The sequence below is a fragment of the Choloepus didactylus genome, chromosome 20 (genome assembly GCF_015220235.1).
Source record: "Choloepus didactylus isolate mChoDid1 chromosome 20, mChoDid1.pri, whole genome shotgun sequence".
NCBI classification, from domain to species: Eukaryota; Metazoa; Chordata; class Mammalia; order Pilosa; family Megalonychidae; genus Choloepus; species Choloepus didactylus.
Window position 1 is genome coordinate 23,155,962 of NC_051326.1, and position 25,334 is coordinate 23,181,295.

The 25,334-nt window shown below is 36.9% G+C and overlaps 1 protein-coding gene across 5 annotated transcripts in view; it reads right to left on the bottom strand.

Annotated features, from left to right (window-relative positions):
* Positions 1–8,484, bottom strand: part of INTS10 (integrator complex subunit 10) — a 29,716-nt gene extending 21,232 nt beyond the window's left edge. The window contains exons 1-10 of one of the 5 annotated variants that reach the window (XM_037812824.1): positions 8,233–8,371; positions 7,609–7,676; positions 7,133–7,178; positions 6,284–6,387; positions 5,440–5,579; positions 4,054–4,135; positions 3,415–3,555; positions 2,822–2,993; positions 2,185–2,354; positions 1,292–1,425 (exon numbers count right to left, since the gene is read on the bottom strand). In XM_037812824.1, the coding sequence (XP_037668752.1) occupies positions 1,292–1,425; positions 2,185–2,354; positions 2,822–2,993; positions 3,415–3,555; positions 4,054–4,135; positions 5,440–5,579; positions 6,284–6,387; positions 7,133–7,178; positions 7,609–7,651 (1,032 nt within the window). In that variant the 5' untranslated portion in view covers positions 7,652–7,676; positions 8,233–8,371. Of the gene's footprint in view, positions 1–1,291; positions 1,426–2,184; positions 2,355–2,821; positions 2,994–3,414; positions 3,556–4,053; positions 4,136–5,439; positions 5,580–6,283; positions 6,388–7,132; positions 7,179–7,608; positions 7,677–8,232 lie in introns of all 5 variants that reach the window. The other 4 variants (XM_037812820.1, XM_037812821.1, XM_037812822.1 and 1 more) reach the window with 4 other exon arrangements.
* Positions 8,485–25,334: the final 16,850 nt, after the last annotated feature.

Here is a 25,334-nt window from a genome sequence, read left to right on the forward strand (position 1 = left end):
CTTGGATTATTTGCAGAACTGTGCATATGTGCATTTTTGTGCTGAAGGAAAATAATTTATTTTAACAAAAGGGTAAATAACCTTACAAACATTCAGAAAGGCTGTGTCTTCCCTGCTCCAATCCATCCTCTATACTAGAGTCTACAGTGACATCAATTTGATCTCATTAAGGCACATTTCTCATCTTGCCCAGGGTCCAGTAAAATGACTCAAAGGCTCAAGGGCAGAGGGGAAGGGAACTTGAAAGTAGTGGAGGGGACAAAAAGCGGGTGAGTGAGGGTCCTGGCTCCCCATGGGCATTTCTTCTGGAGCCGAGGTTGGCAAACAATGACCTGCGGCCAAACCGGCCTAAAGTTTTATTGGAACACAGCCACGTCACTTTTTGTTTATATGGGGGGGGGGGGAGGCAGAGGAGGGCACACGAGAGCTGAGTTGTTGCAAGAGAGACTGTTTGGCCTGCAAAGCCTAAGATATTTATTACCTGGTCCTTTACAGAAAAAGTTTGCCAACTTCTGAACTACAGCATCTCTACTTTCATGTTCCATGGTGGGTTTCCACTAAAGATTTTGAAGAAAAGGTTTCTCTGAGTTAAAGAAGCTTGAAAATCACTGTCCTGCACAGGCTCGCTGCTTGGCCAAATTAGAAGCCTGATGGCTCTTCATGTTCTTTAGCCTGTTGCCTGCTTGTGTGTGGAACTGTTTTCTCTTGACAAAATCTACTTCCAATCCCACTGACAAAACCCTGTACATCCTTCCAGGCTGATTTCAAATGCTGACCTCCTTCATGAAACTCTTCCTGACTCTCCCAGTGGGTTGTAATTACTCCCTACCCTGAATGCCTCTGCACTTTCCCTTCTGAGGCCCAGCACCCTCTGTGCCCTGGTTTAGAGGGCCAACAGGTTTTGCTTTTGTTTTCTTTTAAAAATTTAATTGATATCTTTCAGTCAAAACAGGGATAAGTGACTTAGACGAGTGTGTCTCATCCTCGGCACTACTGACCTTTTGGGGTGGATAATTCTTTGCCGGGGGGCTGTCCTGTCAGGGCAACATGTTCAGCAGCATCCCTTGCTCTAACCACGAGATGCTAATGGCAACCCCTCCCCACCCAGCAGCGATAATCGGATATGATTCCAGACATTGCCAAATGTCCCCTCGGGGGCAAAATAGAGCTCTAATTGAGAACCACTGACTTATACAATAACATTGTAGCTCCAAAACCATATTTTACAAATATTCATCTTTAGCATACCATAAAAATATAATGTATTAAAAATTATATCTCAAAGGCTTACCATGGTTTTTTCTCGTCCCTCAGCTAGTTTCCTTTTTTTATGTATATGTTTATTACGATCAATTTCTACATCGCCATATACATTTGATACGTCCTCAAGAAGAACCAGTGGAATTTGGGTTGGGGCATTAGGACCTACATGGATAGGGGGAGAAAACCAAACATTCAGAAATGCAGCAAGGAAAAGAATACTTAATATCAAGGGGAAGTTTACTAAATTGTGACATGAACATATAGTCACTAAAAAGTATATTCATTGTGATCTCAGGTAAACAAACAAGCATATATGTATAGGAAAAAAGACCACAGCTATACACCAAATTGTTAATAGACATTTTCTCTCTGTGGTGGATTACAAATGACACTGCCTTCTTTGTATTTGTTCTTATGTATCTGCAAATTTTTTACAAAGCTTGTGAATCATAAAATTACCAAAAAAGGTAAGATTACAAAATTACATGTACATTATGATTACAAATTCCAAACAAAATTTACATATGTGAAAGGTGATAAGGCAATATACAAAAAGGAGAGCTGTGTTGTACTGTCAAGGATTGTGGGTGTTTAGACTCCTTATGTCTATAATAAAATAGTATCTCTACCTATTGTGAGGTCTTTGTGACTTCTACATCAGCATTCTGCTATGTCTGCTGCTTTTTCAAAATAAGGGCAATTGATATCTGAATTTAGTTTCACAGTACCACTACATCCTTAGATATAGCAATTTGTAATGAAAACATATTTATGTAAAAACCACTATCAACTAAAAAAAGGACTGGTACCACCCACAATTATTTGGATCCAAAGACAATGGTTAGACTAAACATTTTCATCTTCTTCACCATCCCTACTGAGGCTAGTATTCTGTGACACCCCTAAAATTCTTAAACCAACCTTGGAAGAGAGATGGCTGTATGCTGTTGACATACTGGAATGCATTCTTAAAGAAGACCAACATAGTGGAATAAACCACTTGGTTTTTATATTTTGCATGAGCTTCATTATCAAAGTTGTTCATGTATCTGCAGAGATCCTTCATTCTATGCAAAATATCACCATAGCTTCTGAAAGATGAAGGATGATAAAACTCACTCACTCTGGGCTTGTCAGTAAAAGGTCTAAAGAAATGCCATGACAGAACCATTATTTTTACCAAATATGCTCTAGGCATGTAAAATTATTCTCTATTATCTGCATATGAATGACAAATTTCCCCTTCCAAATTAGGGCAGGAATCAGAGTAAGATTTCATGATATAAACACGTCAAGTAGCTTCTCTTTTCTCTGAACTGTCAAGAAGAGCTCCAAACCCAACTTCATCTTAAGAGTTCATATTTCAGTTAGGAATTTTTTTAAAAGTAAGAAACTAAGCTCTTTTTAAGTAAATACTGAGAGTTACACCATTTGCCCAATGAAAAGAATACCTATACATTATATGCTTTAAAAAAAAAAGTGCTTTTTTTTTAAGGATCCTGAGATTAAGCAATCAAAAGACCTAATAGGCAACTCTAGAAATACACAAATTTTTTACCGTCTTCCTTTATCCATCTGCCATTCACATCTCATTCCAACAACATTCAAAATCTTAAACAACCTCTCCCAAGGGTCCACAATCTGGGACGACTTTTCAGTCAGCCCTTCTATTATGTACTTTTGAGAACTGCGTTTGCTAGGCGACATCAAATCAGCTGTGTCTTGGGCACCTGAGATGTGAGAAAAAAGTAACCCACAATTAACCTTATTACTACTTATTATTTATGTGGTACTTGATAGAGAAAGAAAAATGGCTAATCCCCCATTAAAATCCCAACAGGTTATGTATTTTGTTCAAGGACCCACAACTGTCCATTGGTATAAGTAGAAGTGAATTTTGAGTCGTGGTAAATATATGAAGTTCAGGCATTAATGTTACAATTCAGCAAGTAGAGTGTTTCAATCGGGGTGGAACTGGGTCTAGAAACATTTCATTTCTTACTTGCAATATATTTTTGTAGGTACCATATTATAGAAACACTATCAAACTGGTATGCATTCAAAAGAGAAAAATCAGAATGATGAGGGATTTCTAAATTTGCAATTTTATTAAAGTTTGTCTAAATGGAATTTCAAGATATGTGCACTTACCTTGATGCTGATTTTCTATTTGAGTAGACCTAGTGACATAGTTGATATAAAATTCAGCTGCTTTGTTCAAGTACTTATATAATAAATTGGCAGGCAAGCGAACATCATGGTTGTTAATTATTAGAGGAAGGACATCACAGACTGTTGAAGGGAAGAAATAAGAAAAAACCCATTAGATTGTGTGCCCTAGGGTTCTGGCAAAAACAAAATTTATTTTAGAGTTTATTTAATGTAGTATCTTAAATATATTGGGGGAAAAACCCTCTGGCACATTGATTTAAAAATTACCATGCAGAAAGACAGCAGTGGCTGGAGTCAGGGAGGAAACACATGTATATTCTATTACTGGCGGAGCTCTAGTTCTTAAGTCAGGGAGTAGGTTCCAATGTCTGTCTGTTATTATGCTTCATACTTACAGACGGTTACACATATTCTTTTGGACATATAAAATACTACATAACAAAACTTTAGAAGTTGTTTAAATGCTTTCTGGATTAAAAAAATAATAAACGGGAATTTAAATTCCATAATATGAAAAGCACCTTTGCTTTCCACAAATCACCTTATTCCTGAAGTGATCCTTACCCCAGCATATTCTACTTACCGTAAGGTAAATAGAACAAAATATAAGCTTCTTACCAAATAATTTTCTAAAGCAGTTAACAGGAGATTCCTGTTCTTCGATCGTTTCAGCCTCTAATAATGCCTCCCCAAGGCCAACCTGTTTCAAAATAAAATTAATAATTTAAAAATGTGTTAAAATTTAAGACACCAGAATGACATTAAGAAACAGGATATTTTTGTATTTATTATGTAGTCTGTATACTTAGGTTTTCCTGAGAAAAAAAATTCTCCTTTTAAATACTAGAAAACAAAAGAATGCATCAGTAACATAGCTCAGCAGGGATCCCAAATTCACCTGACTACCTGACTACTCTCTTGGTTATTGTCCTGTGAACTAGCAAAATTAAAATGCTAACAAAATGTCTATAGAAACTTAAGGAAAGCACTGCAACTAGAGTTAGAGTAATAAAAGAGATGCAGAGATTTTCTAAGAAATGTAGAAACTAACTTTATTCTCTACATCAAAATGTATTAGACAAAAATTATCCCTTTCGAGAGTTCTTAAGAGTAGACGGTCATATACAACCTGGGTTGGGCTGGGTAGAACTATGAGTTTTAAGGACTACTTTCCTGAAAACTCTATGCCCTAACATAGTAGAATGTCTGCTTATCAAAATCTACCAAGACATTCGCATTATCTTCCTTGCAACTACACAGGATGCTTTAAGGTAGGGGGAAACAATGTGAAAGATTATGTAACACAGAAAGTTAGATGTTAGAGTAACGAATAAGGAGATTTGGAGAAGGTGAAGCCATGCCAGAAGTCAGAAAAATGGCATGAGAAAGAATGACAAAGAGTTTGAATTAATCGAGTTAATGGTCTGAATCCTCACTGTACCACTTATTGGCTACGGGAAGTTACTGAATACATTTAAGACTCAGTTTTCTCATCTGTAAAGTGGGAAACTATTAACCTCAGCATGTCTGGGGAGTAAAAAAGAGACACCTAGCACTTAACAATCCTACCAACAGCCTTCAGTAATTATTACAGATATAGGGAAGAGGCAGGAGTAGAGGAAAAAGTGTCCTTAGGGCAGATGTACATGAAAAACATGTGTTAAGACTTCAGACTATATATTGCTCTTACTTAAATTAAAATGCATTGTTGAACACAATGGAATAAGGATTTTTTTCAAACTTCACTGTACAAGTTGTGAATAAATAGTACTATCAAAGCTTGGCAACTGTTTTCTTACTGCTGATACGACAAAAAATTTAAAAACATTTTAACAGTGATGTCCTTTTTGCATTATTGACAGATTTCTTGATTTAAGTTCAGTCTTATCAAGTGCTCCTCAAAATCTCTGCTTTAGTATAATCCACACCAAGGCTCCTAGCCATACTGTTAGATGTGTTGATGATCAGTTTGCTCTTCAGAGAAAGGAAAGGATCGAATCTTACCCCATGTTGCACCACTGTTTCGGGGAAGCGCCTCAAAAGTAGAAGCAACATTTCTGAACGTTCCAGCGTGTTGAAGCATTGTTCTGTGACCTTTAGTAACATTTCACACTGCACCCGACCAGGGAGAGTTTCAAATAAACCTGTACACAACACGTTTCACTTTTTAAAGTTTTTGGAAGGTGAAAGAAAATCCTGAAACCAAAGTATATGTAAGGCATTTTCATGTATAGAATTATAAACATTACATGAAGAATCACTGTGGTTGGGTTTCATCTACAACCTGGCAGGTTTTGGGGTCAGGAAATAGTTCACACAAGATGTTTGCTGAATGACCATTAAACATTTGGAGGCTTTATTAGATCCAGAAGACAAGAATGATGTACTTGAAGGGTCACAGCACTGCTTGCTGCAGGGGTGAGATAAAGAGCATGTGCTTGTTTAAGTTGAAATGATCTAAACCATCCACTTTCTTTTTGATCCAGAATTTGAAATCTTTGGCTTCAGCAACCAACACAGAAAGAATGTTAAAGAGAAAGGAGACAATAAATTTATCAAAGTTTTTATCCTGCTTTATGGAGATCTGCCAAATCTATAGATGCTTTCTGATTACTCTAAGGCCCGTTAAAAATATTTTCAGTTTCCTCCACATCCTATAAGGAAGCTCAAAGGGTTCTAAGCAAATGCTTGAGATGAAACAACATCATTTGTACAGACTTTAGTTGCCAAAAATATACATATGGGTACCAACATCACAGAAGAGACTTTTTTGTGAAATTACTGTATATAATTTGGTATTCCAGAAATGATAATTTTATAGACCATTAAGACATCACTCCATTCTTACTTCTTAAAAATTGGGTTTGTTTATCCTGTGAGTCATTTCTTAATGCTGATGTGATAATGCTGATTTCTCTCCACACCACCGGCTGGTCTGGGAAATTCACAAACCTATTTTTAAAATGAATGCAGTAAATTAAAATGTCAGATTCTATACAGTATCCAAAAAATAAAGTAAGAACATTAGCATTTGGAGAAAAACACATATTTCTTTATTCAAAGTGAAAATTTAGATGTGCCCAAACAAAACAAAGATATAAAAATCAAAACTAAGAAAAATGAAAGTACTCATAAGTCTTTAAAGGTTTTTATAAGTGAAAAGATAAGCCACCATAGTATGTTAAGAACTCCTAAAAGTCAACAAGAAAAAAAAAAACCAAATTACCCAAAAGAAAAAATGAACAAAGGCAAATCGCAGAAAAATATAAATGGCCAAAGAAAATATATAAAAAGGTATTCAACTTTATTAGTAATATAATACAAATTTTAAAAACTCAGTATGTCAGTTTTTCCTGACACACTGGTGAAAATTTTAAAAAGGCTGTAATATTGGCAAGAGTGTAGGAAAAAGGGAGCTCATACACTGGTGGTAGAAATGTACATTGGAAAAGTATTTTTTTGGAGAGCAACTTGATAGCATCAAAATTTAAAATCAGCATTTTAAATGTGCATACCTTTTGACTATACAAATTTATGTCAAATTATCTATTCTAGAGAAAAACACCCAAATATGAGGACAAAATTGTTTACTGATACTCTGAACGTAATTTCAAATAAGTGGAAACCATCTAAATGTCTACAAGAAAAAGCATGGTTATAAAATGCTGTGCAGAATCAAAAAGAATGAAGTACATACCTACATACTAACATGGAAAGAGATCTATCAGAGTAGGTGAAGAAAGCTGCAGAAAAATATGAATAGTATAATCTCATTTTTGTAACTCCCTCCCAAACCCTTTTACATATATTGTGTTTATATGTATACACATAAGCACAAAACTTCAATTCTGGTAAGTTTAGGAGGGACTTTCACTTTTTATTCTCTATACTTCACTACTGTTTGATTTACAATAAGCATAGATTATTTCTAAAAGAAAAAAAAATGGATAGAAAAGTTTTAACAAGAAAAAAACATAAGAATTATAAGACTCCTCTGCAGAAGGCATGTCAGCTGTTAATGGAGGGCCTAGACTTATTACTAAGTAAACTTGAGGTACCAGAGATGGAGATGAACTTGAAGATCTTCCCCCAATTCCCAGTTCCACACACAGCAACAACACCTCACTGAGAAATCCAGTGCAGTAAGTGCTGAAGGGAAGCCTCATCACTCACATGTCGTACAGCAGTCTCCCGGCAGTGGCCGTCCGCTCTGCATTCCGCTCGATGGTGTACATCTCGTACTGCAACACAAGTCGGGCCATGGGTCTTTAACCTTCGCCCGGGGGTGGTCCTAGTACACTGCAGGCATTCACCAAGCACCCTCCCGTGTGAAATAGAGGGCCCGAGAGTACAGCACCAGGGTGACACAGTGCTACGTACAAGGCAGCCTTCCCGCAAGGGCTGGCTGTGTGACCCTCGGGATTAAGTGGGATAATGTATAAAAAGTAGCAGACGCTTCACAAATGGCTGCCATTATAAATGAACGAGCGAATGGCGTTTTTCTAGTGGCGACGATGTGCTGTCTGGGCTAGCTAAGAACATACCCCTCCCCCCCCACCGATCCAACCAGATGAGACCATAAGGGGAGTCCGCTGTCTCTCAAGGTGTTGGCCTTGCAAAGGTGTAGGAGAACAGGGGCGGCGGAGGTAGAGAGAAATAGGGAAAAAGAGAAGGGCGGCTCCGGGCCGGCGGCAGCCGAGCCCCAGAGGCTAGCACAGTTGCCAGCCCGGCCGCAGCACGGGCGCTGGAAGGTCCTCACTCCTCGCAGGGCGGCCGCACGCAAGGCCCTGACCTCACCTGGATGTTAAAGTCGGCCGGGTAGAGGCTGCGGGCCGTGATCAGCCATGCCTTCGCTGCCCACAGGTCCTGCTGCACCAACTCCCGGGCTCGCTGCACTAGGAACTCGCAGTCACCCTGGGCCGACATGACCCGGGAGATGTGGAGCCCCGGCTTCACTCCGTCGAACCTTCCGGCTTAGGCAGCGCCGCCGCCGCGGGGGAGGCGACTGCGCATGTCTGAGATCACACGGGTGCACACACAAGTGGATCGGGAAGGATTTTTCCCTGTTTTGTGAGTAGCCGCCTCCGGTCTGATCTCAATAATCGCCAGGCCGCTTCCTCCTTTGAGGAGCTGGCGTTTTTGCACCAATTCTTCCAGGTCACCTCAAAACTGTGGAGAAGTGGATTTGCACTCTTGAGCGCTCCAGTGTGACCGTGGTCAAGCCAGTGAGCATGCGTGGCAGCAAGTAGCCTTTCTGCTTGTTTACCGCCGCAGCCGGTGCGCCGCACAGTGCTCGGAAGTTGCGGGGTTGGCGGGTGTTCCCGGGGAAGGCAGGTGGTCCCTGGGTGTTCCCCTAGGTCTGGTGCCTGGACCCAGCTGGGAGGAAGTTTGAGAGGGCGCTCTTGTATGCCTCCGGAGGGCTCTCGGGAAGCGGCGGGAAGAAGAGGGGCTAAGGGTGTGCGCGGGAAGCCCTCTCGGACGGGGAGAGTTTGAGGAAACTTATCCCGGGGTTGCTCTGCTTGGGAGTCACTCTCCAGTCTTAAATTTATAAGAGAAAAAAAAAAAAATAGGGGGTTCGATTACGGTTCTCGGCCTAGTGGGGAATGATAATGCCTAATGTTTAGTCTGGTGCCTTTTATCTTTCCTAAATACATTGTTGTTTCGCCTGTAGTCACTAGTTTCTCCAACAAACACTCGTTGAACTCTTGCAGTAATTAGTACTGAATGCTTGGGAGCTACAAAGATGACTAGGTCACTATCCCAGCAAGGGTTTTATACTATTGTGGACGGATGACTACAGAGAAAGAACTATCCTATTTTAATTATCTCCTCCAACCAGAATCAGTGTCATTTTCACCAAAAGTCTAGATTTGTTTTCCATTTGAGAGAAGGAAAACAAAATGATCTCCCTGCTCTGGTGAAAAGGGGATACACTTAAGATCTGGAGAAAGCAGTATTTATTTGCCAATAATAGGAAGAATGTACCAAAAAGTGGGTTCTGAATAGCCCACAGGAGATTTTAATCCAAGTTTTATTTTCAAAAATTTTAGCAAACTTCTATTACCCATGATATCTTCCATTTAAAACTAAGAAAGTAAGCATTCAAAGCTGATTTGTTCGCAAAAAATTATAACTATGCACTTATATACAGGAGAAAATTAAAAATATGTTAAGTATGAATAATTTATATACATTACTGTTTATGGTATATGTAAAATATACACGCAATCACTTAGGAATAAATGAATAATTTTAAAGTTAGTGGTGAGCTAGTGCACTAGTTTTAGAGATAGTAACGAGAAAGGCAGTCACAAAGAACACTGTATGAGGCACCAATGCTATAAAATCTATTAATGTCCAAGTTCTTTTACTTTGCTATTCTTTAAGGGCAACGGTAATTTTTAAAACCTTCTCCAATACTCAAATTTTTCAAAATTTGATTTCATTCATTTCCTCAATGATATCCTTAGCCAAGATTCACTGCTTTTACCTCAGTCATTCTGTGATATATTGGCACCATATTAGCATTCCAGAGAGCATTAAATCCAAAGGTGCTGTTTAATGTCCCCTAATTATGCAAAGTAGCATCCTAATTGTGTGATTTTGTAGGCCAGGATTGCTCAGTGACAGAGTTCTTTTTGGCTTTGTAGAACAGAAGAAGGTAGAAAATTTAATCTAAACAGATCAGAATGATTTTTGTCTTATAAAGTGTAGGTCATAAACAGATTGCTGGTTTAAATATCTTTTTTCATTATTTCACTGATTTTAATATGTGAAGCTTTAAGTAAGAATTTTCAGCTGGCAAAAATGACTGATTTGGCTGTTACACTTTCTCCTTTGGGTCTCAACATTATAAAAAAGGATCTGTACACTTGTTCCAGTCTTTAGTTCTCTGGTGTTCTATTGGGTAACAATTGTAAACCAAATTTTGAAATCTGGTGGCTAAATAAGAGAACTCTGGCTCTATCTTAGATGCCAGCCAATTGAAATTGCCTCTGACATTTTGCCAGAAGGTAACATTAGGGTTTGTGGCTATTTTCTCTTAATTCTGAATGGTCTCTAGCTAAATATTTCTCCCAGTGTATCATGTTGGCATCTCAAAGTAGAGAAGGGCAGTACCACACCAAGTGAGTTTACCATCTTTTTCTTCCATGGCCTGAACTCAAAGTCTCACTGGCAACCTGGGTACTTAGCTCATGTTTTCCATCACAATTTCGAAGTCTAGAAAAACACCCATCTTCCAGCACTCTAGCCTCAAGTTCTGTGAACACAGTTCAGTGATTTCTACTCAACCTTATATTGCTTTCTACTTTCCACGTCAATATTCTTAAAACTCTTTATAGCAGTCTCTGAACACAGCCTCCTAACTTCACTGCCCTTACTCCCTCTTGGTTCTTTTCAGTAATATCCTCATTTTTCTTCTCTGTATTTTTAGCTTCCCAGACCTTTTATTTGCTTGACACCTACACTTTTCTCCTAGTGTATGTGCCTTCTCTTGGGCTTACTCTTTGCTTACCATGTTAAAGCCTGGGACAAGACTCTCTAAGGATGTTCAACATCTTTGTTCTCTTTTCCTACCTCTGTATCCATTCCACAATTTACCAACCCTGGATCCATGTATGGATATTGTGACTAACTTGTAATGGGTGTTCAATAATTTTTATTCAGTGCATATTGTGGTGACTGCTGGAGAATAGCACAGCAATATGTAGATTGATGTTGTAACAGATTCCAAGTGCTAGTATCAATTTGGGCTCTCACCTACTCCACTTCCCTTTCTTTCAACAGTTATTTCAAGTCTTTGTCATTTTTTTCAAGTGCCCCACCTAATCTCCCTTCTCTTCACTTTGAGCAGATTATATTGCCCTTTACGGAGAAGATGGAGCCATGAGGCTTAAACTCCTTCATATTTTTGATATCGTGGCCCTATTTATCTTTCAAGACTGTAGTCACTCCCTCCCTAAAACCTTTTGATGGCTTCTGCTTGTGCTGTTACCTGGCTTACAGCTATCTCCCTGGCCCCATCTTTTGCCACCTCCCCCTGCCCCTGAATTCTTTCACTTTCTCAGTGTGGTTTGTTTTCTGTCATTTTCATGCATTCATGTATACTGTTGCCTCTGCTCCGCCTCAGCATTCCCCATTGCCAGCTTCACCGGGCTACTTGAGTAGCACTTCTCAGGGAAGCCTTCCCTGACTCCACCCCACTCTGTTCCCAGAGTCCTAATGTCCCTATTTTATCACTGATGGTTTACCAGACAGTAAACTGCACCAGAGCAGGGACCTTGTCTATATTTTTTTCTGTTACTTGACCAGTTCCTAAGACATATTTTATAATTTTCCATGCATAAGTCCACTTCCTACTTGGTTAAATTTATTCCTAGATATTTGATTCTTTTAGTTGCTATTGTAAATGGAATTGTTTTCTTGAATTCTTTTGTGATTGTTCATTGCTGGTGCATGTAAACTTCCAAGAATCATTTATGGTGTTTTTTATTTTGACTTGCCAAAGTCATAAATTTCAATCTTTAATGTTATGGTTTCCTGCTTTTTTAGTGTTTAGATTGGCTTCATTCATTCTAGTTTCAGAGAAGTAGTCTAACATATTTTTTATTTTATTGTGTTTTTCCTTGCATTAAATATTTTAATCCATCTGCAGTTTATTTTGGTGTTTGGTGAGATTTAGGAACTGGTTTTATTTTTCCAAGTAATGATTTACATGTCATTTACTCAATTACCTCATTACTGATTTGAAAACCTTGGTTATCATAAACAAAATATTCTTTTTTACAAAGGTCTGTTGCTAATCTCTCGAATCACTTCCATCTCTCTATTTCTGTGACTGTACCACACTATTTTAATTACCAGAATTTTATAATTTTCAGTATCTGTAAGTGCAAGAACCTTGTTATTTAACATTTTCAACATTTTCTTAACTCTTGCTTCCCATTTATTCTTTAAGATGAATATTAGAATAATTTTGTCAATTCTATGGGTATTTTTATTGGAATGACAGATAATTTGAGGGTAAATGATATTTTCATATATTGGAATTTTTTCATTCAGGGAAAGAGTATATTTCTTCATTTATTCTAGTCTTCACTTTTGGTCCTCAGTAACATTCTGTCAATTTCTTCTTATAAGTCTTTCAAATCTTTTCTTGACAAGAAAAATATATTCCCTTATCTCCTTCTTCTGAGAAGCAGGATTGGCTTCGGAGTACGGCTGCTGACTCCCCAAATGGGGTTAAATTTGCAGTGCTTACCAGTTACCAGTTGGAAACCTGCAAGGGCAGGAACTAAACCAGGTTGTGATGGACAGGCACTTGTGCCTATAGCCCTCTAACTTCAGGGAGTGTAAGTGACCAAGGGCTGAAAGTGCTGTGCTCTATCATCTATCACTACGTTTATACCAAGCCAAGCTTCCCACAGGCTGCCCCAAGTCAATGACTGAGTGAGGCAGGTAGACTAAGGCAGGACTCCTCTACCAACTGACTGTGCCTTGAGTGCTCCTTAAAGGCCTTGTCAAAGTTTCCTTAGACTTTAGCCATGGCTGTCTAGGATATTTCCACTCAACTTTCCTTCTCTCTTTCTTTTGCTTGGGGTCAGACTTGCATCACAGTCTGTTGACTTTCCCAGCCTCTACTGACCCCTCCCCATTTTCTTTAACAGGTATTTTCCCTGATGTAATCTTTGCATATTTAGTACCATTTTAGTGTCCACTTCTCAGAGGACTTGGACTAACACTGTAGTAATTTTGTATTTTAAAAATTATTTTAATCTTAGAATTTTTAAAAAAGCATATAGTATGGTTAAAGCTATGTATCAGATAAGTTATTTTTCCAAAGTAGAATAGCTAATAAGTGGTTGAACTGGTATTCAAATATACGTCTGACTCCCAAGTCCATTCTCAGCCCACATGTGTAGTTTTCATTTTGAAGGGCACTAACTAGCAGCACCATCTGACTGGCCTGGAAACTCCATATTAGGAAGAGGTATTTAATGTGAGAAAAACTCTCCAGATTATGGCCCCAACTAGTCTAATGCTAAAACGCGAGGCTAAATGCTCCGCTAGGGCATTTTAAGGAGTTGGGAATTTTGACTGAGTACTGGCCTATCATTTTACCTAAAATAACAGTCTAGGTTTGCTGTGGCAAGGGAATTTGGTGTTTCAGAAAACAGTTTGGCAATTTATGTATCCAAAAGTATCTAATGATGTCTTTGAGCCAGTAATTCCACTTCTAGAAATTTGTGTTAAGGTAATAATTAAGGAATGTCCAGACATGTTACTATAGTAAAAATAAATGAACCACTGTTTGAAATAATGCAAAGTTGGAAAGGCTATAAATATTGAACAATAGATTTGTCTAATAAATTATGATATATACATACAATGTATAAAACCATTTACAATCATTATTATTAATATATCTGCTGATTGGGAAAATACTGTTTTTTGTACTGCACTGTTGAAATTTTTAAAAACTTTTTATTATGAAACAATCCCAAACTTATAGAAAACTTGTAAGAACAATAAAAACTTTTTCCATGGACATTTGAGAGTAAGTTACCAATGTGATGTCTTGTCATCCCTGCATATTTGTGTTTCATGGTTAGTTATAGGCTACTCTTCTATACGACAACAATACAACTATCAAACCAAGAAACTAACATTTCTGTCTTACTACCATCTAAGCCTCAGACCTCAATCATTTTTTCTGATTGTCCCAATAATGGTTCTTTATCGCAAGAGGATCCATTTCAGAATTACATATTGTAGTTATATGTCTTATCTCGTTAGTCTCCTTCATTCTGGAACATTTCCTCAGTCTTTCCTGTCTTCGTGACTTTGACACTTTCGGATTATAGGCCAGTTATTTTGTAGAATGTTTCTCACTTTGGGTTTGTCTGGTGTTTTCTCATGATTGGATTCAGGTAATGTATCTTTGGCAAGAATATCTCAGAAGTGATGCATTGCATCCTATCATGTGGTATAAAACTTTGATTTGTCTCATTACTGGGACACTTGATTAGTGTTTTGTAATTTTTAAGTACTTTGTGGGGATGTACATTGAGACTATGTAGACTTCTTGTTCTTGTCAAACTCTCAATTTGTTCATATTTTATTTATATCTACATGGACACATGGATTCCTATTTTATTCATTGGGTTATAATCTGCTCCTGTCATTATTTATTTGACATTCCACTTGTCCCATATTTGGCCAGTGGGAGCCTTTTCAAACTGGCCCCTGTGTTCTTTTGATATATCCCCATCATTCTTTGAGCTCTTCCTTACTTTCTGGCATAATAAGATGTTCCAGGATCATCATGTCCTTTTCCTGTTCTAGCCCTAGAATAAGCCATTTCTCCAAGGAGCCCCGGTACTTCTTAGGGGAGAATGCTATGTAGAAACCAAGATATGTGCTCATTGTTTTTGGGAGATGATATTCTTGGAGCTAAGGAATACATATATAACTGTAAATACAAATATGTATTAAAAACCATGAATTCACACTGTCTCCAATTTCAACCCCAAACCCAAAGTTTCTTTCTAGCCTTCTCCCTTTCCATATTAGTACTTCCCTTCTTTAGCAGTAAGAAAACTGTTTCTCATTATCCTCAGCATATTTATTTGTTTGATTTTAATCCCCTCTGTGTATGTAGACCGTCTCTCATCACCTCTGCTGCCCCAACCCCCTGCAAGATGCCTTCCTCATCCTGCTTGGGATTTAACTCCCTGCACGAGTCCCGGTGCGTTAGACTGTTCTGCATGATGACATCATCCTCACCGCTTGGGTTCTGATACCCCAAACTGGTGTTTGCTCCTCATTCCCCCTGTGCCTGCGTCATTCTGCTCAGATTGTCACACCTTGCATGCTGGGCTGTCACAGCTTCCCCTGCCCCAACCCATCCCCTCATACAAACCATATGGACGTTTGTTTTGCTCTGTCCCTTGTAGTTATCTAATAACTTGTAAACCAAATGAAGAAGAAGAAAGAGAAAACGGAAAAGGAAGAGGAAGACACTATATACATTTAAGTGAGCAAAAAGTTATAAAATAATATGATTAGGTGAAAAAATTTGCACATGCAAAGAAAAGACTCTAGATATACATATGCCAAGATTGGTCACTTGGCAACTGGCAATTGGAAACTTGTACTCATTTTCTTTTCTTTTTCTTCTTGACTCATGTTCCAGTTTGCTAATGCTGCCATTAAGCAAAATACCAGAAATGGATTGGCTTTTATAAAGGGGATTTATTTGGTTACAAAGTTACAGTCTTAAGGCCATAAAGTGTCCAAGATAAAGGGGTACCTTCACTGAAGGATGGCGAATGGCGTCCGGAAAACCTCTGTTAGCTGGGAAGGCATGAGGCTGGCGTCTGCTCCAAGTTCTGGTTTCAAAATGCCTTTCTCCCAGGACGTCTCTGTAAGCTGCAGCTCCTCTCTCAGCTCCTGTGCGTTCTTCAAAGCGTCCCTCTTGGCTGTAGCAAGATTGCTCCTTCTGTCTGAGCCTATATAGGGCTCTAGAAAACTAATCAAGGCCCATGATGAATGGGCAGGGCCACACCTCCATGGAAATTATCCAATCAGAATTATCACCTACAGTTGGGTGGGTCACATCTCCATGGAAATACTCAAAGAATTACAGTCTAATCAACACTAATACGTCTGCCCACACACGATTGCATGAAAGAGAATGGCGTTTTGGGGGACATAATACATTCAGACTGGCACAACTCATATTTCTCTTTTCCTCTTTTCTCCTTTCCTCCCCTTCCCCTCCTTCTCTTCCTTCTTCCCCTCCTCCTCCTTCTTTAGGGAGGAAAAGTCAATGAGCATAATATATTTTTGTAATAAGGAAAACAACTGGAAACTTTATTTTTTTTAAAGCAATTTTATTGAGATATATCCACACAACATACAACTTCAAAGTGCACAGTTGTTCATAGTTGTGCATTGATTGCCACAATCTCTGAACATTTTCATTACTCCAAAAAAATAAAATAAAAATTAGATAAAAAAGAACATCCAAAACATTCCATATCCCTCCTCCCCCCATTGTTCATTTACTTTTTTTCACACTCATTCATTGTTTTTTTAACTTTATAAAAAATTAAAAAACAAACAATAAAAAACATTTCAAACAAAACCAAAACAAAAGAATAAGAAAAAACAAATAACCTAAAATAACTACATTGCTTCTAACATGTTCCTGCCCTACCCCAAAGAAATAAAGACTATAACCCAATAAGGGAATAAGAAAAACAAAAAACCTAAAATAACTACATTTCTGCAAACTTGTTCCTACCATACCCCCCAGAAATTAACAAACCATAGTCATTCCTGAGCATTCCCAGAATGAAACTTTATTTTTAAAAATATGAAAAATAGAAGTCTATAATTAAATTCAAAAACTTCTCCTTCCTAGGGAAAGGGTAAATCAAACAGTATTGTTCTTAGAATGACCTGAGTTTTTTTCTAAGCTTAAACAAAAAATTTGTTTGAAGACAGCCTACCCAGAAAACAATTCTATCTATGAATTGCTTGAATCTGAGGGTGTCTCTTTTCAATTACTAACAGACTTCCCTGACATTTCTCCAGCCAGTTTATTGATTTACTAAAAGAGAAATCATTCATTTGTGCTGGACAATGTGGAGAGTGGAAAAAAAGAGTAGAAAATGAGATCCTCTTAAAGTCTAATAAAAAAAGTTAACATTTACAATTGTGTCAAGTCGAGCTGACTTGAAACTAACTGAATATCTAATTCAAAGGAGAGCAATCTATTTCTAGTTAAATTTCCACTTCACAGACATTGATAGAATGTATGTGATTGATTGTAATTGACTGGTTTTAGAAAAGTACATACTTGCAAGTGCTCTGTGATGTGTCCTTATAGTGATATGGCTCTGAAATATTAGGTGCATATGTTGCTCAAAGGGTTTGTTTTCTTGATTGGGTTATTTATGGTAGAATTAATCTCTCATATTTACACACGGTGTTGAAAACAGACTCCATCTAGAAGGATTTATCCCATAAAGTCATATTCTTTCCTCTTTGGAGCTTTCACCAATGTAGGTTTTTTCCCTTTCTATTAGTGATTTTGGCCCGAGCAAACTTTTTCCCACTCTGACTGGTTTCTGAGTAAGTCATGATTGCCTGGATCTCCTTAGATTCCAGCTGCAGAGAATTTTTTCCTGTTGCAATCTTTCATATTACTCTATAAAGGGAGCAAAATGTATGATATCTTTGGCTTTAGGTTTCTATTTTTCTATTTTTTTTTGTTTGTTTGGATTTGTTTTTATCCTCATGTCCACTAATGTTATCTTAATTGGGTCTGTTCATGGAGATTATTTATACCCTTGGCACATCTGCTTTCTCCTTTGAAAATTTTCTTTCTGTGACAGGATTGGAAAATAATAGAAAGCAGTTCATGCAGCTGCTTTAGTTACCAAGACAACAAAACGAAGAAATAACTGGCTACTTGGCTTTCCCCTCTTTTTCTGAACTACCTTCCAACTACAGTAATTTCCATCCTAAAGGCTACATATCTCTGCACCAGTTTGAGATTACTGTAGTTGAGTAGTTATTGAATTAATACCAGAGTATTGGATGCCCTGATTTTAGTCAGAGAACAAAGCAGTTTTTGTTTTCTTTTCAGGTTTTCTTTTAAATTATTTAAAAATTACACAAGCAATACATTTATGCATGCTTAGTACAAGAATGTCAAACTCGACAGAAGACTGTAGTGTCAAAAATGTGTCTTGTTTCCCTGGACATTTATCTCGACCAATGTTAACATATTGTAGTAAATATGATTTCATTAAATTGGCTCAGAGTCAATTTAAGAACAGCAATGTATGCAGGTCAGTAAGTAACCACATGTATTAAATATATGTGTTCACAATGAAAAAGCTTAAAAGTCCTTTAAAATTTCTGAGTAATATGTGTTTCTTGTATGAAATTCAGAAGAAAATACAGGAGGCAAGAGAAAAAGAATATATAAATTACTCGTAATTCCAATATCCAGATGCAGGCACCATTTAACATGTAGCTTTTAATATCTTTCAAAAGGACTAGTTTTTATTTTAAAGTAACACATACTCATTAAATAAAAAAATAGAAAAATTAAAGAAACACTCTGTTCCATGAATAATGATAACAAAACAATAATAATGACTACTGTTCATTGAACACTTCCTATGTGTCAGGTATATGGTTAGAGCTTACACACATAAATGAACAATAATTTTTTGGGTAACATTTGGCATATTAATATCAGTTCCTCTCTTTGCTTCTGTATATAGTCATTTTTAAAAGTATGTGGCTATAATTGTAGTATACAAACAGTTTTTATTCTGATTTTTCATAAAAAGTTTTTCTGTGGTGTTATATTTTCTTTTTTTGTGTGATACTAGAAAAGTTATTTATTCACTATACACAGAACATGTTCGCTATAAAATGTACATGTAAATACCTAAAAGGTATAATCTGGTGCACATTTTCTCAATTATAGAACATACTAAGGCAGTTGGGATAATGGCTCTGTCTGCCTCAAAATAGTAATTTCAGCACCCAGAGAGTCTCCTTTATATCTAATGCAAGGTTGAATACTTATTTTAGGATTACTTTCTAATACGTGTTTGAAGAGGCAGTTAACAATTTAATATAAATCTAGTATATTATAGTCACTACACAATAAATCTGTTTATTACAGATTAAAACAACTCATTTTTCATTATTTATATTAATGGGATGCAAACAGAAACACTGGATACTTAAAAATGGCAGATACCTACAAAATTACTTATCTTCAATAGTATACATTGGGTTCTATAATTACATTAGGATATGACTGGTGTAAAATAATTGTTACAAATATACCTCAAACAACACAATGAGGCCTTACTGTAATGATTCACTAGATTGTGCTCTCAGTAGACATTTATTGAGTAAGTGAATTATGTCTATTTTTCTCTCCCCAATTATCCAGTAAAATGTTTTGCCCAACAGTAAGAGTGCAATAAATGTTTGCTGAATATACTGACTAGGTAAGAGGTGAGAAGAGATGGACCCTCTTAGCTGGATATCAAGAATCATATTTGAAATTTACCTGGGAAAGAAGGTGTAAGTCACATGCGGTGTACAAGTAAATAAACTCAGAATCCAACAAAGCAAACAATTAAATGGAAAGCACTGGCATGAGAATAAACATAGGCAAGGTTTGCCAATAATAGCAAAACTGGAACTGACTTTAAAAGACAACCAAAGAGAAAGTTTATATTGAACCATGTCTTTTTCCACCAATTCATTTTGAGACAGTCCAACAGAAGCACTGTAAGAGACGATGGCTGTCTTCCTTGATATTCAGACATCCTAGTTTTCAGTAATTTATTATGGACCTATTACCCATGAATCAATATAAACCTATTCATATTTAGGGATTAGTTTTCACAAGTACAAAGTTGAACTTCCTTTTATTTGTCCTAAAATGCTTACTTTCAAACTTGAAGGGACTTCAATTATTCCATGTAGTTTTCGATAACATTCTTTTATCTTTTCAAACCAGAACCAAAATATTCGTACAGTATTCATACTGCAGCACCTTCCACCCAGCCTTTGGTTGCTTGAACTGCCCTTCTTTGGTTCTTTTTCTGCTTTCTCAGATGTTTCTTGAAGGGTAGTGAGCAGAACTGTACTGGGTATTCCACCTGCAGTTTCGTCTGTCATTGTCAGAATGGCTTCTGCTATGCTGTAGTCTTCCAGTCTGTCTACTGTTTCCAGGACTATAAGATCTTCTATAGCTGGAATCAAAAGATTGACTTCTTGATCTCCTCCTTTCATAATTTCAGCTTCTAGATCATTTCTGTAGTATGTTAGATAATCTTTTTTGTTTTGGTTTATTTGTTTTAAATTTAGTTTTGTTGAGACATATTCACATACCATAAAATCATCCACAGTATACAAGCAACTGTTCACAGTACCATCATATAGTTGTGCATTCAACACCACAATCAGTTTTTGAACATTTTCCTTACACCAAAAAAATAAATACAATAAAAATAAAAATAAAAATAAAAGTAAAAAAGAACACTTAAAGCGTTCCAACCCCCCTCATCCCACCCTATTTTTCATTTAATTTTTGTTCCCATTTTTCTACTCATCTGTCCATACACTGGATAAAGGGACTGTGAGGCACAAGGTTTTCACAATCACACAGTCACACTGTGTAAACTACATAGTTATGCAATTGTCTTCAAGATAGCTAGTCTTTTAAAAAAAGTATTATTTTACTGGCTCTCCAGTATTTTATTGAATGGATGTATATAATGCATTTAACCACTCCCATATTGTTGGACATTTATGATTTCTATTTTTTTTTACATAAAGTTCTTTATATATTTAATATTATTTCTTGGAATGGTTTTTATCAGAAATGGAATTATTGGGTCAAGGTAATGACGAGTTATAGAGCTCTTGAATATATTGCCAAGTTGCCTTACCGCCATCATCATTACATAACGGCACTGGGAATTATGTTTCACTACTCTTTAATTTGATAGAAGTAAAATGATAGTGTGTTTTTAATTAGCTTCTCCTTGTTTATGACTGTTTAAACATTTACCCATGTTTACTAATAATATTTCATTTTTGATGAATTGTGTCCTTAGGTTCTTTGAATATTTATCTATTGTGATATTGCATTTTATCCTCAAAAATGTATGTTTTTAAAATTATAAGAGCAATATATGCTAATTGTAAAATATTAAAACATATAAAATATAATTAAAAACAGAAAGCTTTCTCCTTCATGGCATCTCCTTACTCTTGCTCCCATAAGAACCATTACTAGTGATTTGGTATTGTACATCTCCAGAGCTCTCTCTGAGCTTTACTGTTAAGCATTATCTTGGTGGTGGTGGTAGACGGGGATGGGCTGGGTATGAGTTCTATATCAAGCAAAGATATTTACTCTTGTTTTTTGTACTTGCTAGAAATATTTTTTTTCTTGTTTATTCTTTGCCTTTTAATTTTGGGTTTTGTTATTGCAGTCAAATGTGCTGATTTTTGCTTTTGGGCTTTGTTTTTTCCTTTTCATTCTTTCTAGCTTAGAAAGGTTCAATAAATATTAACTTACCTTTTCTGCTAGTTTTCATTATGATTTTCATTTGGCATATTGTTCTGGTTTGCTAAAACTGCTGTTATGCTAAATAAAGGGGATTTTATAAAGGGGATTTATTAGGTTACAGATTTACAGTTTTAAGGCCATAGAAGTGTCCAGACTAAGGCATCAACAAAAGGCTACCTTCACTGAAGAAAGGCTGGCAACATCCGGAATACCTCTGTCAGCTGGGAAAGCACGTGGTTGGTATCTGCTGATCCTTTGCTCCCAGGTTCTGGTTTCAAAATGGCTTTCTCCAAAATGTCTCTGGGATTCTGTCTCTCTTAGATTCTCTCTCTCAGCTCCTGTGTATCCATGCTTGTTCTCCCAAGGGCATTTCTCTCTAAGTGTCTGGGGGTCCTCTCAGCTTCTCTGGGGCAAACTCTGGGCTTCATCTCTTAGCTTAGCCTCTCCAACCATTTTTCACTCTGCACCTCCAAGCGTCTGGGACTGTGTAGACCCCTGAGCTCTCTTAAGGACTCTAATAAACTAATAAACACCCACCCTGAATGGGTGGGGTCACACCTCCATGGAAATAATCTAATGAAAAGGTCTCACCCAAAGTTGGGTGGGTCACATCTCCATGGAAGCAACCTAATCAAAAAATTCCACCCATAATAGGCCAGCCCCCACAGGACTGCTTTAAAGAACATGGCTTTTTCTGGGGTACATAATAGATTCAAACCAGCACACATATGTTGTAAGGTGATGATCTAAATGTAATTTAGTTTTTCAAGAAATTTATTTTGGCATGTATTGTGAGATGATGATCTAAATTATTTTTATTCCCCAAGCTGCAAGTCAGGTGTCCACAAACCATGGGCTGAATAATTCCCCGCTTCTCTCATGATTCACAATGCCTCCATTATCACGTGTTAAATTCTGAAGTATAAGGGGGCCTCTTTCTGGTATATCTTGTTTTATTGATTTGTGTGTCATTTAATGCTATTTTTAAAAAGTGTTAAAAATAGGTTCTATACTTCAATAAGACCAGATTTTCTCTTCATGAAAAATACAGTAAGATTTATTTATGCATGCCTGGAAAAAGCTCATAAATATGTTAGCTGGTACAGCTATTTTTTACCCCCAGAATTTGCCTTCTTATAAAAAGTACTATATATCTTGGAAGATGTATTTTAAACATGGATTAATGTTTTTAAAAAAACAAGATGATCTGTTTTCTTGTTTTCAGTTTAGAGTCTGAGGTCTACTGAGTGTATAAATGTTGGGGATGGGGTCAAGCAGGTGGAGAAGGTGGTTCAGAACACATATTGCTACCCCATTTTACAGATGAAGAATCTAAGGACTTTTCTTGGGTTTGTTTCTTATACATGGTTGAGTGCTTTTTTAAAGTTGTGTGTTTTTCTCCTCTCCAACCCACCCCTCAATTTTGTCAACCCTTCTTTTTTAAGTTTGAGAATTAAGTCCTCTTACACTATACCTAAATATTGCTATCTGAAGGTTTTTAAAGAATATGGTGTGGAGTATCTAGTTAAGTCATGTAAAGCCAGGGATTAACTATATTAAACTGAATTATGGGTGTGTAGATTTTCAAAATTTGGCTCATCCATTGAAAACTTGATTTCAGCTTTTTTTGACTTGGTTTTAATTCTGCCTAATGGCTTAGCTGACACCTCAAACTCTCTGTTCATTTTTCTCTTATAATTGTATGAATATCATGAAGGCATGAAATAAAAATTTTATTATTTTTATTTTTTATTGTATAAAATAATTTTTTAAAGGGAGAACTTTATTGAATTAAAAATTCTTATAAACCTAATTATTCCTAATTCATGTAGCTTGTGTCTCAGGAGGGTACTCTTTGGAACCCAAGTTTTGGAATCAAAACTCTCAAATGTGTTCTAGGGAATTTGGAAAACAAAGAGCCAAAGTGCCTTAATTGGTGGCTTGAGTCGGGAGAAAAGGCTATGATTTTAGGTTGAAATGTGCAGTGTTTTTAGAATGAGAGTTTCCAGGCATCACGGTAAGATCTACTTAGACTTTGGTGCAATAGCATCCAGATGTGGCACTCCTGTCTTGGGAATGATATCAGATGTGCCACATCCCTGGTTGACATCACCCTACTGACAGTGGACTAAGAATGATAATATTTGCATATGTCATATTTTAACTGATTCTTTACACCAGTGTTCTATTTCTGAACTTAACTACAACTCTCATGCCTCTCTATAAATACATCTGATTCAATTTTTTTTGGTAGCACTTTAAAGCCTAGACAACAGATAACTGTCAATTAATAGAGTGTAAGTTCAAAAACCATAAAACAAGCTTTTCACTTTTGATCATAGCAGTAAGGGTTTCTAGAAATTGGAAAGCATGCCAAAAAATCGAGAAAGCCAATTTCTGCAAAGCAGTTGGAAAAAGTCTCATTGTTTTAGTATAGTTCTCTAGTCAGTGGTATTAATTCAAACTAGAGATCATGAATGTATGAATTAGTACAACCTTCTGATAAAACAATTTGGCAATTCATCCAAGAACTAATACTCTTCATAATTTGAGCCAGTAATTTCATTTCTGATACATTCATTCCAAGAAATAATTTTAAATATACAAAGAGTTTTATATGATAAAGTGGAAAAAATTTTCCTGTATACTATTTGAAAGCCCCATGATATAATTGGGAAAGTTTTTTTTTTTTTTTTTTATTAAATTCAGTTTTATTGGAATACATTCACACACCATACAATCATCCATGGTATACAATCCACTGTCCACAGTATGATAACATAGTTATGCGTTCATCACCACAATCTATCTCTGAACATTTTCCTTACATCAGAAAGACCCAGAACAAGAATAAAAAATAAAAGTGAAAAAAGAACACCCAAATCATCCCCCCATCCCACCCCATTTGTCCTTTAGTTTTTATCCCCATTTTTCTACTCATCCATACACTAGATAAAGGGGCTTTGATCCACAAGGTCTTCACAATCACTCTGTCACCCCTTGTAATCTACATTATTATATAATTGTCTTCAGGAGTCCAGACTGCTGGGTTGGAGTTTGGTAGTTTCAGTTATTTACTTCTAGCTATTCCAATGCATTAAAACCTAAGACGTGTTATCTATCTAGTGCATAAGAATGTCCACCAGAGCGACCTCTCGACTCCATTTGAAATCTCTCAGCCACTGAAACTATTTCGTCTCATTTTCCATCCCCCTTTTGGTCAAGAAGATGCTCTCAGTCCCACGATGCCGGGTCCAGATTCATCCCCGGGAGTCATATTCTGGATTGCCAGGGAGATTTACACCATAATTGGGAAAGTTTTAACAAAAGCCCGAATTGGTCCACAGCTATAGATTAAGGTTTGTTACCAGGACAATGCAGAGAAGTTCCAGTGCCTTCTCTTCACTCTGCACTCACAACTCTTGCATGAAATGAAACTTTTACAAAAGAAACCAGATTCATTTATCGCTAGTGTTTTAATGTGATGATACAGTCAACCATGTTTTGGTGGCCAACTAAGATCTCACGTTAAGGAGCAAAACAGGAATTTATTTGGGAAGATAAGAAAAGTGGAGTAAGATATGAAAAACAATTTTAACGTGGGTTACCTAAAGTTGTCATCTGCATCAGGAATACTCTGAAGCACTGGTTCTCCACAGGGGATGACTTTGCCACCCCCAGGGGACATCTGCAATGTCTGCTACATTTTGATTGTTCTGAATGGGGTGGGAGGGTAGGGCGTGCTACTGACATCTAGTGGTAAATGCCAGGG